The sequence below is a fragment of the Phalacrocorax aristotelis genome, chromosome 1, assembly GCF_949628215.1.
Source record: "Phalacrocorax aristotelis chromosome 1, bGulAri2.1, whole genome shotgun sequence".
In the NCBI taxonomy this organism is placed as follows: Eukaryota; Metazoa; Chordata; class Aves; order Suliformes; family Phalacrocoracidae; genus Phalacrocorax; species Phalacrocorax aristotelis.
The window spans coordinates 135,915,561-135,934,523 of NC_134276.1; the positions used below are offsets into that span (position 1 = coordinate 135,915,561).

The 18,963-nt window shown below is 42.2% G+C and overlaps 1 protein-coding gene across 2 annotated transcripts; it reads right to left on the minus strand.

The window, feature by feature from the left end:
- Positions 1–276: 276 nt before the first annotated feature.
- LOC142065261 (natural killer cells antigen CD94-like) lies at positions 277–17,843 on the minus strand. 2 transcript variants are annotated; one of them, XM_075111242.1, is made up of 8 exons: positions 17,488–17,806; positions 15,612–15,680; positions 11,708–11,797; positions 6,241–6,306; positions 5,402–5,491; positions 5,156–5,298; positions 3,783–3,892; positions 277–2,424 (listed from the first exon to the last, which is right to left on the minus strand). In XM_075111242.1, the coding sequence occupies exons 1-8, from the start codon at positions 17,567–17,569 to the stop codon at positions 2,277–2,279; spliced, it is 798 nt and encodes a 265-aa protein (XP_074967343.1). In that variant the 5' UTR covers positions 17,570–17,806; the 3' UTR covers positions 277–2,276. The 2 variants fall into 2 exon arrangements, with proteins under 2 accessions (XP_074967343.1, XP_074967350.1); XM_075111249.1 differs by lacking the exon at positions 6,241–6,306 and having other exon boundaries at positions 17,488–17,843.
- Between the last annotated feature and the right edge of the window lie 1,120 nt (positions 17,844–18,963).

Consider the following 18,963-nt stretch of genomic DNA (forward strand, 5'->3'; position numbering starts at 1 on the left):
AATGCTAAGCACGCTTTCCTAGAGCCACTTTTGTGTTGTGACTGCCCTGAGTTCACTTGGTCAGTCCCTTCATCAACAGCAATGTAGCTGAGGAGATTTTTCTTGAAACACACTGGGCTATAGGTCTATGAAAATAGGACAAGCCCTGAGGAACACCTCTTGGAGGTGTCCTCCCTCAGTTGCAGGTTCTTCTTGATAATGGTCACTAGCGGAGCCTGCCATATTTCACCTTTTCCTGCAGTGGGCATGCCAAAAGATAATCAAAGAATCCCAGACTGTGAGCTTAAGGTTTATTTAAAAACTAAGATAACAATAAGATAACTAAGATAACAAAATCAGGAAAAGAGAACTTTGTGAACAGAGAAAGCACAGAAGCAGAGTAAACAAACCACTTTAAATCAAACTTCCTCCCTTGTTAGAGACTCCCTTGTAAGCAGAGTTTAGTCCTTAGTCCTGTGACTTTCCGTGGCTTTCTGGGTTTGATGGACGTCATATAGTACCACAGGGGCTTTAGGACAGCTTCCCCCTTTCTGTCACCTCTGATGCATAGCTGCTTGCATTGCTGCTTGGTGAAGCCTCTGAACTCCCTCTAGGTCCAGTGTCTCCCTGGGGAGAGATATTTCTGTGCCCCTCACCGTCAGGAGAGCCCACCTGATCAAAGAGCAGCAGCTTAGAATGTGAAAATAAAAAGGCAGCCCTCCTCCAGGCTGCTCCATAACACAATATAGAGCCCTCTCCCTCCAGTAAACTGAGTACACACAGACACCCCCTCCAGTACAGCTTCCTTCTGAAATAATAGTTTAGATTCTGGTTTCTGCCATTGAGAGTATTCTGTTACGTCTTTGTATTTTTACTTTGTTCTTTGGTGATTAAGAGTCAGTGGGGGAACTACAAGTATGTATCAAAAGAGTCTTGATGATTGAGGACAGTGAGAAGTATTGCTTGTCTGAGGGACATCAAAAATGTGCTTTTAAGTCAGAATGAGAGAGTTCTTCCTGTATGATTCCATTTAATTCAGCAAAAACTTTTTTTTTTTTTCCAGTGAGAAAGTATGACATCACTGTCACTTCATCAAAGAGTTCACAGAGCTTTCTCCATCCTGCAGATAAAGGAGGGAGCCACGAGTGGCACGATTTTAAGTAGGAATGATTCTGCCTCAAAAGACATGGTAAGAATGACAATCCTCGGAGTCACAAAAGCTCCAAGGTCCCAAGAGCCACTGAAGCACATTGGAAGAGCTTTGGTAATATTCTGTTTGCTGGTCCCATCTCTGCTCTGTTGATGCCACCTCTTTCTGGTGTTGGCTCTAGCTAACTATGTGCAGGAAAAACCTCCATGTACAATTTTTCCCTTTGATCGTCATGCAAGAAAAACAGGACAGTCCCCTGTGCTGTCAGTCTCTGTGGTCACTCTCATACTTCTCACCAGCTTCTTCACAGGGAACTGTGGTTTTGTTTAGATTATTTTCTGTCCAGTTGAGCTATTATTGTGACTCTGTTTTTCAGGCTTTGGTGGTCTCCAATGCTCTTCATCCTGTGCCCTTCCCCAGCAGGTCTAATTCTAAATCCAATTTACTTTCTCTGACCTACACAGGACTAGCGGTGATTTAACGCAGAGAGCTGTGGTGTAGGATCATTTCTCTTTTGGTGAATCCCATTTTAGCCCCGCACGGTATCCAGTGTGGTTTGTTAACAGAGACAGCCTTTTACAGAGTAAGTCAATCTTTTATACACAATCAATGTTTTACATACGTTTGACTTTGTCCTGTCAATCATATCTATGACACATGGCAATGAGTGTGGTTGCACTTTGGATATTTATCCAAAATATAAATACGTGTTAACCTTTGCTTGTGGCTGCAGGGAAGACCAGTGCGTGGCAAGGCTTTGAAGTGTCTCCTTGTTTCACAAGCAGGACTGTGAATGTACGGTGGGGTGTATGTGTTTTTATATATATCTGTGGGTCTATGAGAGATAGAATCTCTTTGTGATCACACAGTCACTGAGGTTGGACTCATACCACCTAACAGCGGCTGCCTGAAAGTCAGGCATCTGGTATGAGCAAGTCACTCCTAATGTGTGAAGACGCATGCTCCTCTAGAGGGGGATCCATCCAGTCTTGGACACCCATCTTGGGAAAGAATGTGCTAAGCTTGGCATGATGTCTAGAGTAAGAGTCCTTTTGACTAGTTAGGCAGCTAAAGATAAGTAAGACAACTCCCATCCACCATTCCTACAGGAATCTGGGGACCATATTTCTGCCTGAACCTCTTGTTTTTAGCTCTCATTCTGCCTTGCTGAAATATCTGCAGCTTTTTCACACATATTTTTCGTTGTTGAGTCTCCATTGCAAGGTGCAGGTGATACTTTGCCGTGTCCAATGACAGCGCAGAAATAGTCAGAATGGCGTTCTTCTACAGTAAACCTGAACACGGGGGTAAAGTCAGGTTTAGTTGCATTCTGACCTAGCTGGGTGCAATGCAATGCAGTCAGTATCACTTCTGTGAAAAACAGTGGTACCTGGCCTTGCTGCTAACCTATACTATTGTCTGTGGGATTAGAAGCTGCCTTGCTGAACACTCCCTCCCATTCCTTTACTTTCCTCCCTAGACCTCAACAAAAGTGTATAGACTACGCTTTCCCATGCAGACTCTTTCCCTTTCTTTGGTAGCCGCCAGCCAATGGTGCTGACATCACAGTCTCTCTTGTACCGCCCTGGTATATCCTTTACTTCCCCACTGAAATCCATCTAGTCAGATTCCTCCTTTCCCGCCAGACCTACATCTGTGTCCTCTTTTGCCATCCTGATGTGACATGTCTGTCATAGAATCATAGAATCATTAAGGTTGGAAAAGAACTCTAGGATCATTATTCCAACCGTTAACCCAGCACTACCACGTCTCCTAAAACATGACATGAAGTGCTGCTTCTACGCATCTTTTAAATACTTCCAGGGATGGTGACTCTGCCACCTCTCTGGGCAGCCTGTTCCAATGCCTGACCACTCTTTCAGAAAAGACATTTTTCCTAATAGCCAATCTAAACCTCCCCTGATGCAGCTGGAAGCCACTTCCTCTCGTTCTATCGCTAGTAACATGGGAGAAGGGACCAACACCCACCTTGCTACAACCTCCTCTCAGTAGTTGTAGAGAGCCATAAGGTCTCCCCTCAGCCTCCTCTTCTTCAGACTAAACAACCCCAGTTCCCTCAACTGCTCCTCATAAGACCTGCTCTACAAACCCTTCACCAGCTTTGTTGCCCTTCTCTGAACATGCCCCAGCAACTCAATGTCCTTCCTGTAGTGAGGGGCCCAAAGCTGAACACAGTATTTAAGGTGTGGCCTCACCAGTGCCAAGTACAGGGGCACAATCACTTCCCTACTCCTGCTGGCCACACTATTCCTGCTACAAGCCAGGATGCTGTTGGCCTTCTTGGCCACCTGGGCACACTGCTGGCTCATACGGAGCCAGCTGTCAGCCAGCACCCCCAGGTCCTTCTCTGCCAGGCATCTTTCCAGCCACTTTTCCCCAAGCTTGTAGCATTGCATGGTGTTGTTGTGACCAAAGTGCAGGACTCGGCACTTGTTAAACTCCATTCAGGTGGTCTCCGCCCATTGTTCTAACCTGTTGAGGTCCCTCTACAGAGCCTTCCTACCCTCAAGCAGATGGACACTGCTGCCCATCTTGGTGTCGTCTGAAGTGTACTGAGGGTGCACTCCATCCCCTCAAACAGATCAACTGTTTCCAGACATTGCATCACAGTGACTTGCTGGAGTAAGCTTACATGTCTGTGCTATGGTCCACATTGTTAATCCACTTCCACTTCTCTTCGCTCTCAGAATAGTTGAGACCAAGTAAGTAGTAACCACCACATGTTCTTAAATTAAGATAATTCTAGAAAGGAAACAAAAAATGATAATACATTAAAATTACATTTTCTTCACCAGAGGTACACAGAAAGCTTCGTGCCAAATAGCCAACACAGAAAGTAGAGTGTGCATCCAGCCACACCATCACTATCCGCAGCTCCAGAGGATGAATTTTTCCACTTTTATTTAATCTCATCTGTCTTCCTGGGGCTTGTTAGGAATAGACTAAATATAATAATGCACCTGTGATACCATTAAAGCTGCATATTGTAGTTACTCAGGTGTGACTTGATACCTGGCTTTTCTAGTCTGATTGTGATGGTTGCGAAACCTTTTCAGTTTTTGCAGGGCAATGGCTCTCACTGTCCTGGTTTTGGCTGGGGTAGAGGTAATTTTCGTCATAGAAGCAAGTATGGGGCTATGTTTTGCATTTGTGCTGAAAACAGTGTGATAACGCGGAGCTGTGTTAGTCATTCCTAGGTAGTGCTTACACTAGTCAAGGACTTTTTTAGTTTCCTGTGCTCTGCCAGGTGCACAAGAAGCAGGGAGGGGACACAGCCAAGACAGCTGATCCAAACAGACCAGTGGGATACCCCATACCATACGACACCATGCTCAGTATATAAAGCTGTGGGAAGAAGAAGGAAGGGGACGACATTCAGAGTGATGGCGTTTGTCTTCCCAAATAACTGTTACGCTTGATGAAGCCCTGCTTTCCTTGAGATGGCTGAACGCCTGCCTGCTGGTGGAAAGCAGTGAATGAATTCCTTGTTTTGCTTTGCTTGCGCACATGGCTTTTGCTTTAATTATTAAATTAAATTAATTACTAAACTGTCTTTATCTCAACCCACAAGTTTTCTCTCTTCTACTCTTCCGATTCTCTCCCCCATGCCACCAGGAGGGAGTGAACCAGCGGCTGTGTGGTGCTTAGTTGCTGACTGGGGCTAAACCACGACACTCACTCACAAATAAGTGTCTGTTTGACTTGCTTGGTCTTGGTTTGTGCGCTAAATCCCTTTAAAACCTAAGTCAGGTTGGCAGAGAGTTTGCTGCTTCCCATGGGAGTATGCCTGGGGAGACAAGCTTCCAGATGCAAGACTTCAAGAACCAAGATGCATCTTACTGTGAAGGTGTTTGCTACCCTACAGAGGTACTTGGTGTATAAGACTAGCAGTAGGTTGTAGACCCCCCCAAACATCTAACACGAGAAGATACAAGTGTAACCCATCAGCCCTTTGGCATATAGATCAAGCAACCGTAGAAGCAGCCCCATGAATTTAGATCTCACCAGTTCTTCCTTGTTCTCAATGATCACCAGGTCTGACCCCATATCAGCACATTGTTGACGGAAGGCATTCCAGGCTTTGAATGCCTGGTTTCCAAACAAACAGTAGCACTTTTTCCCGTTTTTTTCCCAAGATGGGGGGCAGCCTGCGGGAGGGGAGAACAGATGTGGAAAAATCTATGTTGACACTAATGAAAAAATCCCATTACCAAAGAAAGGTAAGAGAGTAAGTTACAGCCAGAAAAGTACCTGCGCTGTTTGTGCTCTTCTGTTTATAATTTTGACATGGCGGCTGGAGATCCCTGCTAGTCTCTGGAGCTGATACTGGCCCAAGAGTCACTAGGCATGAGTCAGAGAAGTAGAATCACAGATAACGTTATCCAGGCTTTAAAATCTTTGCTCAGGAGATAAAGAGAAATGGTCAGGGCAAAAAGCAGCTGTCTATTTTCAAAAGTCTTATTTGCCTGCTGCAAAACACCACAATAGTGATGCCACTGAAAGAGTGAACACTTCTCTCCATTGCCAAGGCAGGGTACTGGGAGGAACAGAGAATGGGACCTGGAAAGGTTGATATGATTCAGGGAGACAGGGGCTGCATGACATACTTTTGTTGGTTATCTAGCATCTCATAAACAGAAAAAGGGAATTGCACTTAGTTAAAATGCTAAGAAGCAGGGGGTGGGGGGAAAGGGGGAATTTGAAAAGCAGTACACACACATTGATCCCTCATGCTCAGTACAATGCTGTGATACCAAAGGGACTGTTACATTCATGTCCCTTCACCTAGCCATGGGCTCCTCTGCACTAGCACGAGGGGAGTAAACAAGTTCTTTCCTCTGAAACAATAGCACAGTGCTGACCAAGCACTACTTTTAAAGGAGGTGAAAATATGAAACTCCTGTGGCCTTGAGAGCTCACCTTATGAGCGTACAGCATAAGGTTGTTTATTCCTGAGATGTCAGACTTTTTGGTTGGTTGGTTTTCTTCTGATCAAAATCTATACGCCACAACCACCTCCTCCCACCCGGCTTAAAGGCAATCTAACATGCTTCTGGACACTGTCTTTTGAATGACAGAGGATTACCTACCCAATGTCTCTTTGGAGGTGGTAGAGAATGTTTTTGAGTGAGGTGGGCTGCTTGCAGTTGAATGGTCTGGAAATAAGAATACAGTTTCTGCTTTGAATGGCTGACCATTTTGCCATACACTGTTAGAGCTGTTCTGGACCTCTTTGAAATCACCATCACCCCACACAGAATGCCTACTCCCCACCATTTGCTCCTCTATTGAAAAAAATCCACCTGTAGTACCGTACTATGGGGCAGATTTCCAAAGAGCCTAACTCGGAAACTTAACAACAAATGCATTTTCAGAATAGAGGTAAATGTGGTGTATAGTATACCCGTAACTATAGCACTAAGAAATAAGAGCCATCTTTGAGAGGTCAGTGGTCAATCTGTTCTTGGTTAAGTGTGCTCCCATTCAGCTTGGAGCTGTGGTCACTGTCTGCTCCTACTGGAGAACAACTGGGGTGAGATATGCAGGCAGAGCACACCTGTGCCCCAGCTGGAAGCTGGTCTAACACCATTGCTTCCCCAAACCAAAACGAGACAACAGTGTTCATTTTAGGTTCTAAGGCAGATATCCAGGCTGAAATAGCCTTGGTTTTCCTCTTTCTTCTGACATAGTGGTTGTGAGGGATTTGTGCTCCACAGAAGGCTTCTGATTCCCAGAAAAAAGCCCCGCGGAGGGAGGTTTACAAATCTGTTTTTATTATCTGATGACTAGCTAGACTGCATGAATCTATCACAGAGAAACAGAAAAAAAGAGTTTTGAGAGGGTGAAGAAAGTAGCTGAGGTCTCAGGTGGAATAAACTTATGCTTAGTTTACTGGGGAAGCTTATGTGATTTTTATGTATTTTTCATGTCTTCTCAAGGCTTTGATTTTATCAATTTAGAAACTCCCCCAAGAGTTTAGATTCTGTTGAAAGTATGGAGTTCAGGGGTCACTCACAGTTAATAGGCTAACGGAGGATTTTGTTGTTCCAATTGGCTCCATGTGGCATTAAGAAAATCTTGATATTCTCCCAGCTTCTCTGCTCAGGAAACCTCCGCTTTAAAGACAAAAGTGCCTGTGCCATGAATGGGTCTTATGAGTTCAACTGACTGGGAGTTACTAAATTGTCTACAACAAAGTTTAAGGAGGCTTTTTGGGGGGTTGTTTGGGGTTGACGAATGAGGGCATGTCTAGTAACAGGAAAGAAACATTCAACTGAAAATTGTAGGGGTAGAATTCTTATACCTGAAACCAGAACTGATAAAATTCCTTTTAAATAAGAATATATGAAATCAGAAAAAAGATTGAATTAAAGAAAGTTCTAAGACATTTGTACCACAGTGGCATGGAGCATGAAAGAACTGACATCTCTGTAGACTTCATACTAGAGGCAAACAGAGTATTAAAGGAAGAACTTTGTTTACAAGCAGTAAGTTCAAAAATAAGATGGAGGAAAAGAAGTGGAGTGACAGTTAGATGAGGAGACACCTGATCTCTTCTGGACATTGAAAACTGGTGATGAAAGGATGGATTACTAGCCCAAAGCATCCAAACTGTAACTATCGACAAGGAAGGTGGCAATCCCAAGCTCTCAATTTCCTGCAGGTAGAACCACTTCCCTAGTAGCTATGGATGTTTACAGATGCAAGACCCTATAGTGCAGTAGGAATGATATCTTGGAAGGGGTTTGGCCCACCAGAATGTAGTCGTAACTATGCTGAGAAGAGGTACCTATTGAGCTTGACAGATGAGCACCTCTGTTACAGGGAATCCATTTTTGCCTTGTACCCACCTCTGGCAAAACCTGATTATTTTATCGTAAATGTAGCATCCCTTCTTCCAACACATTCTCTGTAGTCAAAATTTTGTTTACAAAAATCCCAAGGAGCATTTGTGCCCTGATTCAACATCTTATTCTGGTAAGATATTCAGTTTTCAGAGAATGCTGCAGGAGTTTATTATTTCTTCAAGAAACAAAGAATACTGGCAATGCAAATGTTTTCAGGAAAGGGAATATCTTTCACTAGGCACACGTTTGCCTGTTGTTAGAAACAACCTGACCAGCCTATAACATGTGGGTTTTTTTCTACCAACTCCATCTCACAGAGTTCTTCATAGCCAAAATGAAGCCATTTTTAACCCTATGAAAATTATAAAGAGAACATAGATTTTTTTTTTTTTTTTTTTGCCTGGCAACTACAAATACCACTAATGGCTGAAATATCCCCTCAACTACTACATTAAATGATTCAGCAGAATACTCATCATTGAAATAATTGACAAATATATGCTCATCTTATACGTGTCGCTTCTCTCCATATATCTGTCCAGAAGGGTTTCAAGGACCACCAAAGACTCCAAGCTGAGCAGTGGCATAAATGAATCTTAATTTTAGTACAAAGGATTCATCAGCTCCTTCCATAAGCCTAGATCCAGGCAGTGAGTGATGAAGGGAAAAAAGTGTGAAATAACAGTATTATTTTGGGAAGTTATTATACCTGCTTTCCCAGAAAACAGAACCCCTGGACCAAGTTCCTCTGTTCTGCGATTTTGCTCAGGGTTCCCAGCGTCTGACAGGACCTCAGGTTTCCTTTACTGTCCTCTCTTTCTTTATAGCATAAGCTCTAATAAATGTAATTTTAAATAATAACGTACAGAGTCTGAGTGCCTTTTTTTACTGGGATTGTAATGAGCTGCCGTCTCCTAGTGGAAAACAGTTGTCAAACTACTCTTTGACAAATTGCTCAAGTGTGAATTGTAAAAGCCACCATGGGCTTCAGAAACACACTGCCTAGATAGTCCTACTAACCTACATTTCTTTCCTGATAGCAACCGAGAACTAGACTTCTGGAGTTGTAAGAAAACATGTTTCACTTTAGCACCTAAAACCGAATGCTGGCAGTGTAAAACACAGCTTTCACATTTATAATTCAAAGATCAAAGTTGATTAATAAATGCCTAATTTTGTGGAGACTAAATTGTATGATTTGCCCTGTTCCTTTTAGGGATTAACTTCCAATACATTGGTGTAGGAGAAGATGAGTCTCAAAGGTCACTATTAAAACATAACCCAAGGAAAGATGCATGTCTGACCATTTGAAAACAAAAGTGTTTAAAGCTCTGGGATAGAGGATTACACCCAACCCTGTATACAGAGGTATACATGATAAAGTGTGCATTAGATTTTATAGAGTATTAAAACAGATAATCGTGGCGGAAATAATGAAGTTAAAGCTGAGGATTGAGAAGCTGAAGAAACAACCTCGTGTTTGGAAGAGGGACAAACAGAATTTACTCTTCAGGAAAAGTTATCGGAAACATAATATAAAAAAATACAAGGACCATTTCATTTGAGAAGATGAAGAAGTTGGGTTTTGCATAAACCCTGAGCCTGTGGGTAGCAGCTTGCAGAACTGCTTGTAAAGATACCCTGCAGTCCTTAATAAATAATAGTGCCAAATACAGGTTCTAAAAGTAACTAACATAATTTTAAAGCATTTGTTTCTGTGAAAAATTAGAAAAGAATGCATCCTGGTATGCATTACAAAAAGGAACACCACCCCGCGGGTTCTGCTATGGATGGAAATCAAGTTACAACACACAAATGGTGGGTCAAGATGTTCTCCTGGAGTACTGTCACCTTTAACTCTGAAATCTGCCTGAAAGATTCAGACAGCAGCATTACTGAAAACAGTTCAAAGGCAGTGAAACTTAACAAAGCAACAGGGTGTTACTTTCTAATTGGAGCAACTCAACACCATGAGTTTTATGGTGCTTTAGTCATACGCTAATTGAGAACATCAAGGCTTTCTTTGCCTTTTGCTGAATCCCTAGAGCGACAGGGAAAATAAAACAGAAAGATCAGTTGGAAATCCTATGTTTTTCATACATATATGCGCTCTACATGCATATACCTTGAGGCTGGATACCAGCTTCTGGTTTCAGAAGAGAGCAAAATTTAATTCATATGAAGGAACACCTGAACAAAGTCAGACCTGCCTGTTCTTGGAAAACCAGCTCATGAGCTGCAGGGACAATTTTTTACCTACTAGCAGATAAATTTTATCTCAAGAAAAAAGAAAATAATATGATACTACCATAAAAATCATAAAGATTTATGGTCAGGTTCCACTGACTAAAATTGTTGTCATTTTCATGAACAGAAATGGAAAATGCCTTCTGGTGGGCAGAGCTCTTGTATGATGGAGCAACGCCAAGAGGCGACAGTTTAATTTAAAGAAGCTGTTCATCAACAACGGTAAATTAGCAAAACAAAACCATATGGAAAACTCATATAGAATTGAAACTTAGAAATAAAGCAGTCAAAATGGCAACAGTTTTCATTTGGAGTAGAAGTGAAAGCTGTATGCTCTGGAAATTAAAATCTAATTTGACTCAGTTTCTCAAGTTTGATCTATAGTTCAAGTTTCTTAAGAGTATTTTTTCAGTTCACTGAGGCAGTACTGACCCCAACAAAGTAACTATAACTTACCTAAATCAAAGAACTCTCATGCAACCCCTCATCTAAAGCTCTGTTAAATGCTGTTAGTTTCAATGTTGTGGGGATTTTTTTCTGGGTTTTTTTTTGTCTGTTTTTGGTTTTGTTAATTTTGACCTTCTTGTGGTGTTTTATATTTTACAGAGCACTGTCAGGCACCTGTCTTTTACCCTTTACCTTGAAAAAGAAAAAACAATTACCACTCTATAATTTAATCCATATTATTTTGGATCAAAGGTTTTGGCATATCTTCACAAAGAGGGTCTCTATGAGCAACTCTGAGTAGGTGGCAAACTCTGGGACTTGCATGTGATTCACTGTGGAAACCTCTTGAACTTGCTCAACTATCAAAGGATGAAAAGAAAAAAGCAACTACATCTGAAATTTTAAAATGATTTCTCAAAAATATTCAAATTTATCTCTATTAAAATATGGTTTTTTCTAATGGAGATAAGAATGCTTTATTTCTAAAATAATTATGTCTTCTAATGTAGTTGAAAGCATGCTATTAACTCAGTGACACATAGTACTAGGATTTTATTCAAGTAAAGCGCAAACAAATTCCTTGAAGTTGTGACTTAGCTACCTCTTTCAAATAAGCTTTCATGCAAATTTATTTAAAGAATTTTGGTGTTATGGTCATCTTGGTGACATGATACAAGATCATCTCCTTTAAATATTCTCATGGATAGCAATCATATTATTAATAGGTATTATCTAATCTTTACTTGTTTCTTCAAAACATTTGTAAAATAAATTATTTATTGCTGGAACATTGTCAGGTTTTGTAATTGTGTTTTGGCTTTTTTTTCTTTTGGAATTTTAATCTTTCAAACCACACAAGTCTTTTATGTGTTTCTTCTCATGGCCACAGTTGGCTAAAAACTACTCTCCTGTGCCATCAGATTAGCCTTCTGTTCCTACTGGGTTTGGGTGTCATGGCTTAGATGTAAAAGTGTCACAAACTAATTGCTGTTATTACATTTTCAGCAGGACTTACACATGAGTATCAGACACACCACTATGACCAGTAGGAGGGTTATCACAGCAACAAATACAGCAGCGCGTGTTCTGGAGCAGCAGCTTTTACCTACAGATAGAGAGCAAAAAAGAAGATTAGGGGATCAAGTGGGGCAGGAAACCTTCATCTTCATTCAAAGATGCCCTTTTCAGGCTCTCACTGAGACAACTCTTTTGAGTTAGGCAAAGCCCATCAGCACTGTCCCTTCTGACGTTTGCTCTTCTTGTGATAGATATATTGTGGACACAATTTTTTCCCCCATGACAGGCATTCAGTCTGAACCCTCTGTCATTGGCTAGAGTATTTTGTTAAATTCTGCTGCACTTGATACTAGAGCTAAGTGCTCACTGGGATCCTTATCTGCCCTCTCAAACTACTATGAAAGCAAACCGCAGTCAACCTACCAGGTAAAGGTCCTGCCACGTTATACTCCCTAACAAGGCAAAATTTTCAGAGGAGTTGAACTGTCTCCTCCTTCTGTTTTGGCCGTTGGTTATGGACTGTTGTTCAGAATTTACTTCAAGAGGATCCTCGCGACGTTCATTAGTCTGCCAACTCAGTGGATACTGGGCGGGTGCTATAGAGCGCAAGCAGGTCCAAGAGGGGACAAATAATAAGTTCAGTGGCTGACGGGACTCATCAGACACTGAATTAAAAGGTAAAAGAGAGCTTTCTATCTCTTTGTGCTTCACATATCTGCTAGAGTATTTACTTATCCCTTCTGCTATCTTTGAAGTTTACGGTGTCTGTGTGACACCTCGGATCTGAAAACCAAACTGAGGTTTCTGCTGCTATTACCCCTGCTCTGTAAAGTAAACTGTTTTAGATAAATGAGGAAGCCATCCTGAATCTTCATCCTAACTGCAGTCAATATCTGGTCTGTTCTGCCTGGTAACCTCATTTTCATACCTACTTGTGCATTACTATTTGAATTACTGAAGTGCTAAGAAGCTGTTGTATTTAGTATAGTATTAAACTAGACTGATTTTAAAGAAGTCTTTGAAAGAAGGCAGCACACGACCAGAACTCCGTGCTGTCAAGTTTTCTGCCTTGAGGAGGTTTGGTCAGGAAATGGCTGCACCCTGAAAACATGTTGATTGCACCAATCAACACATCTATTGGATAGGTGCAAACTCTCTACTGATACATGAGTCCATGTGGCTACCAATGAGACTGGGAAGGGTGGAGAGAAGTTTTAGTGGCAAAGTGGAAGCTTGTAGGAAGAAGTTGGTGACCAAGGATTCTAAGGTGGCAATGCCAGAAATGGTCCCAGTACCCTCTGCAGGACTGGAGGGAGAAGTGAAAAGGCAGCATTTTAGCACCTTGCTGAGAAGGTGGGGTAAGGATCCAGATTTCTGATTCTTCAGGAATTTGGGAGGCATCTGGTGCAGCGTCCAAACACTCCCAAGGAACTGATTTCATCTTAACTGTAAGGGAGTCAAGCTGCTGGGCATGACACCTAGAAGGTTTTAAATAACTTTGAAAATTAATAACAGCAAGCTTGCAGGGGCTGAAGGTTGAAAGTAACTCTTAAAATGAGGCAAGGGACACTGACATGGGCTAAAGAGCCGTTCAGAGTGATACTACCATTACATGTGACTTCAAAACCACTGTGTCCTCAGGGAATGGAAGGGTCAGAGTGTAGAAACAGTCAAACAGTCAAACAGTCAAACAGAAAATGTACAACTGTCATGTAAATAAAACCTTAAGAAGCAAACTACAGTTTTGGCACACCAGCTTCTACACATATACTAGGACTGTGAAAATAAAGCTGGGAAGATCTGGAATGCCCCACCCTAGGCTAAAATACTCAGATGTCAGGTACATGAAAGTGGGTGGCTTCCGCCATCTGAGAGACCCTCCGGCATGAGATAACTGCACATAGCTGGAAGATGTTACATAGGACCTCCAAGAATCTGTGGCCTTCTAGATTCGCATACTGAAGCCAGCCCAAATGCCCTGCTGCTTCCCAGGTGGCTCTGGACGCCTATGGTTAGGTAACTGAACAGCATCCCAATGTGCCATGTATATGGGGAAGTGGTTCAAAGGAAGAGAGTCATCATAGTACTAGACTCCATCAGGAAAAATAGACTGCTAATGGGTAAAAGAGGGGAACTCCAGGAAGCTTGTTAAAAAGAAGCTAAAAAGGGTGTGCTAAGAGGGAATTAAATCCATACAGGCAGACTATATATTATTGAAGGATGGCATCCTGGCAACACATGGCCAGTGCAAGGCATTTACTAAGAATGATCTGGGTGACAGGCAAAAGGAAGTTGACACAGCTATTAGATAGAGATCAGTAACTTCCCAAAGCTGTAGGCATCAAATAAAGAAAATAGAAAGTATCCAAAACCCAGGGAGATCAAACATTATATATAGGAAAGCCATTTAGACAGAAAAGAACGGAGGAAGGAAAAGACTTCAAACACATGTTTTCAAGCACCTGCATTTCCAACACATTGTGCCTTCAAACACATGAAGAAAGTATGTTGCTGGAGACCTGTAGGCCGGTGGATTGTAGGCTATCCAGGAAGCATTCAGAAGATAAAGCCATAATAGCGAAGCTAAATTAATCCCTTGTGTCAGCATTGCCTGAGTAAGAACTGGGTAGATCTTCCATCTCAGGGCAGTTCCTTGTGAGGAGCCGCATGAACTGGAAGACCTATGGCCCAAATAAAAAATTGATAGAGTAACAAATTCCAAGAGACAGCAGGTGTGAGATAGCTGGATTACCAATGCTGTTTTGTAATCCCACTCTTAAAGCTACCTTTGCACCCAGGGACTAGAAGGCAACAGATCTAATGTGAATTAGAAATCAAAAATAAAGTTCTGCAGGACATCTGGAATTTCTGGCCTGCTGTCCTGACAGACAGAATCACTTATGTTGGAAGTGACCTGTTTAGATCACCTAGTCCAACTTCCCTGCTCAAGTAGCTTCAGCTAGAGCAGGCTGTTTAGGACAAGGCGCAGTCAGGTTTTGAATATCTCCTAGGATAAAACTCTACAGATTATGCATCAAGAATTGTTCAGAAGGGAAACAAACAAAAATCAGGGATGTTTTGTCTGCCACATACTTTTATAAATCCATGATTTGCCTCTACCTCCAATGGTGCATGCAGTTCTACTACCTCTATGTTGAAAAACAAACCTGAAAAGCTTCAGAGAGGGAAGCAGTAAATTATGGTGTAGACTGGAGTTCTGCAGTATGGAAAAGAGATGACTAAGGAGAAGCTATGTCAGAGTTCTATAAAACCCTGAGTGCCAAGCAGACCTTGCCTAGGTTTTGGCTGCTTACTCTCTCTTTCAGGGAACACCAGCTGAAGCTAATGGGAGGCCAGCTCAGAGTAAAAAAATGCAGCTAGTGTTTGTGTGGTGTCAGAAAGAACTGTGCATCCCCTCATCAAAGGATGTTATAGAAATCAGGGCTGAGGATAGAACCAAGAGGAGATTGGGCACGTCTGTAGAAGAGAAATCCACTGAGAGTACGTAAATAGAAACACATCTGTCTCCGGAAGTCCCTGGGCAGATGCATGCATGTGAAAGCATTACAGAAGGGTATCATATATGCGTACCCTGTCCACCCGGTCCTTATTTATCTCTAGTTGTTCACTTATGCCGGCTGTTGGAAACAGGAGGCTGGGCTAGATGGATTCTTGGTCTGGCCCAAAATATCCTTGTGTTCCTATGCCAGCGAAGCCAACAGGTGTTTAGCTGCATATAACACAACACATTATCTGCCCCCTCCTCTGGCTAGATAAATCCGACAACTGTATCTTCCTGTTCCCATATGGTTTGACATCACTGCATTTTTAGAAAATAAGGAATGGACTCCTCTCCTCCTTGTTTAGATTCATATCATTCTAGCAGACAGCTAAAAACTCACCGGATGGTGCATCGCTTGTTGCAGCGTTTGCGTCTATGGATTGCACTTTCACTTCTGCGTACGTAGGATCTAAATCCAGGCAAAAATAACAGAATGGAGAAAGCTAAGAAACAACTTAAACGGAACAAAAATGACTGAAATGACGAGAAATGCTAAACACACGACAGCAGCTGATTTATGTGACTGTGTTTAACTATGCCCAAGTAATAGTTTTTTCCATTGCATTCATCTCTTAGAGGACTTGTTACAAGCAGAAACCGATCTGGCTTATCAGCAGTGCAGACAGGAGCAGGGGAGACATGGGGCATATGCACAGGCATTCTATATCTATACAGAAGTGGAGGAGAATGTCTAAGGTTGTCTCATTGTCTTATTCAATTCACATCCATATGTGGGTAGTGAGAATGGCTATAATACCAAAGCAAACCTGGAAACTGCAGACCATGCTAAATTTGAAGGGGCTACTAGTTAACAAAGAGACAGTGAGGAAAGGGAAAATCATTCTAACATCTGCAGATAATAAATATAAACGAGTACAGATGAAAGCACATGGGGAAGGAAGGAAGGGCACAGATAAAAAAGGGGTAGAAAGTAAGAAATACAATGTTGCAATTTTTATAAAACATTGAAAGTAATCCTGATATACAGCACTGATCCCCTTTGTTTCTATCCCCACAGAGAGTTAGTGTCTTCTATGAATTTCAGTGCATTCTTCTGGTTTATGAAATTAATTTCATTCCTTTGTGAACACTGCAATTGATCCAGGGAATCCACCATCAAAGAGAAAATAGCAAACTGGAGGAAAAAGAAAAGAAGACAAGAGCCAGTGTTTGAGCTCTTTTCTGTGGAGGCAATCACTGGGAAATACTGTAAATATGTTAAGTGAACACATAGAAGAAAAGAGTTGATAGGATTTTTCCAGAAAGGCACAAGCAAAGAAACATAAGAATGCTATAAAAACTCTATAAAAGCTGTAAGCACGAGTACATGGATTGAATTATAAGGAAAATGGAACTTTTAATCAGGTGCCTGTCCATTTAGCTGCGAAGTAATCTCTTGAAAGAGGTGATGGAAACAGTGTTTCTTGGGGCATTAGAAACTCCAGCCATCTGAAAATAGATGCCAAGGGATCTCACTTCATGTAAAAGACAAGTACAAGATGAGAAGAAATAGAAACTACTATTTCTCTCAAAGAGATTGTAAGGTTAAAAAGAAAGAGAAGAAAAAAGAAAATTAAACACAAAGTGTATGAAGTCTGTTAATTTAGGACTTAGTTTTATGCAGATGTAGCAAAACCAGTGCAAATGTTTGTATACTAATTCTTAGAGCATTAAAGAAAGAAAAATCTGAAGTTAGAATTTTGCAATGTCATTTATACTAAATCAAACTAAATCTGTGCATGACACATTTTATGCTTGATTTATTAAAGTTTGTACAGACAAAGCCAGGAGGGAAAAACCCCAAAGCGATGCCTACTATACTCAGCAAGCAGAAACAGGCTACGTGCGAGACTTCTTTGAACAACAAATACATTAGACACTGAATGTCCTGATTGGTTTTCTGCAGGAATCAGAGTCTGCTGGTTCAGGACCAACTGATGTTCAGCTGTGGAATAATCTCCTAAACTGATACAAACTACTCTTAATATCACGCAAGACACTCCTCCTCACGTTTGCACCTTAATAAATGAAAAGTAGACCTTACAAGAGTCCCCTTCATTTTGGTAAAAAAATTTGTGTGGGCATTCTTCACAGCTCTGCCCCCCATATTTCCTTCGTCCACTCTGGGGCTTTGGCACTCCATGGCACTCTTCCAAAATGTGTGGTAGGGAGGCTGAAGGATACAAAGAAAACTCCGGGCAGATCAATTGACCTACCTTGGGCATCAGTGACCTTCTGTAGTCTGGGCCTGGTTGTTTCGGTCAAATTCAAGTCAGCGTAAATGAGATTTTCTGACATTCTTCCTTCCCATTCTCCTTTTCAACCTTCGCTGCTATCCTTAAAATGGTAGACTGAGGACGACTCACAGCTCCCTCCCCTCTCTAATGTTCAGGAGGAAGTTCTTTACTCTTTCTGTAATACAGAAACTCGTAATGAGAAGGGAAGCCTACTTCTAACAGATCTTTTGATAGTATCATGTTAAATATAAGCTTGTGGCCATGATGTGGTCACCTTTGTCAGGAACTGGTTCTTGGCATTAGTAGTATTTTGAGTTTCCAAATCTTGACACCCTGTCCCAGTCCCATCCGTCATATCCTGTGTCCCCTGCCCCCCCCTTCCCCCTCCACCCCCCCAACCCCCGCATTCTGTTTTGAAAAGATGAGCTTTACTATGTGAAATGGAAAACAGAAGAAAAGTACAGAGATTTGGAAGTCAGCCCCAGGGAGCAGAATGAAGTTCTCAGGGTGTTGCCACGGCACATCACAGGGAGCAGCCCTGCAGAGTCCAGGAGGCAGTGGTCTCTAAAGCAGTAATCTGAAAGCTTGATACATTTGCCCTGGTATTTAGCTGCCTCCAGGAAAGCAGGGCTCCATCACATGTAATGGTTACTTGGGAAGACAAACACCGAAACTCTGAACATGCCCCCATTCCTCCTTCGTTCTGCCAGTTTTATACTGCTGAGCATGTTGTGCTATGGTGTGGAATATCTCTTGGGTCAGTTGGGGTCAGCTGTCCCACCTGTGTCCCCTCCCAAGTCCTTGTGCACCCCCCAGCCTCCTTGCTGGTGGGGTGGTGAGAGAAGCAGAAAAGGCCTTGATGCTATATAAGTACTGCTCAGCAATAATGAAAACACCTCTGCATTAGCAACACTGTTTTCAGCACAGATGGCAAACTTAGCCACATACTAGCTACTATGAAAAAAATGAACTCTACCGCAGCCCAAACCAGTACAGGGCCCCACAATTTAAGAAGGATATAAAGGCCCTTGAATGTATCCAGAAGAGGACAACAGTGCTGGTGAAAGGGCTGGAAGGCATATCTTATGAAGAGCAGCAAAGGGCTCTGGGTTTGCCTAGTTTGGAGAACAGGAGGCTGAGGGGCAACCTCACGGCTCTCTACAGCTTCCTGAGGAGGGGGAGAGGGAGGTGCTGATCTCTTCTCCCTGGTATCTGGTGCCAGGATGTGTGGGAATGGTTCAAAGCTGCAACAGGGGAGGTTCAAACCTGATGTTAGGAAACATGTCTTTACTGAGAGGGTGGTCAGGCACTGGAAAAGGCTTCCTAGAGAGGTCGTCGATGCCCCATGTCTGCCTGTGTTGAAAAGACATTTGGACAACATCCTTAACAACATGCTTTAGCTTTTGGTCAACCCTGAGTTGGTTAGGCAGTTGGACTAGATGATCATTGTAGCTC

Excerpts from the sequence above, each read along its gene's own strand:
- LOC142065261 (XM_075111242.1), bottom strand. The coding sequence starts at position 17,569 with ATGTCAGAAAATCTCATTTACGCTGACTTGAATTTGACCGAAACAACC. Across the intron at positions 5,492-6,240 it reads CACCTCCAAAGAGACATTGG|TGACTCTTGGGCCAGTATCA; the intron begins GTAGGTAATCCT and ends ACTCATGCCTAG. Across the intron at positions 2,425-3,782 it reads GTGGACCATAGCACAGACAT|GTTTACTGTAGAAGAACGCC; the intron begins GTAAGCTTACTC and ends CCCCGTGTTCAG.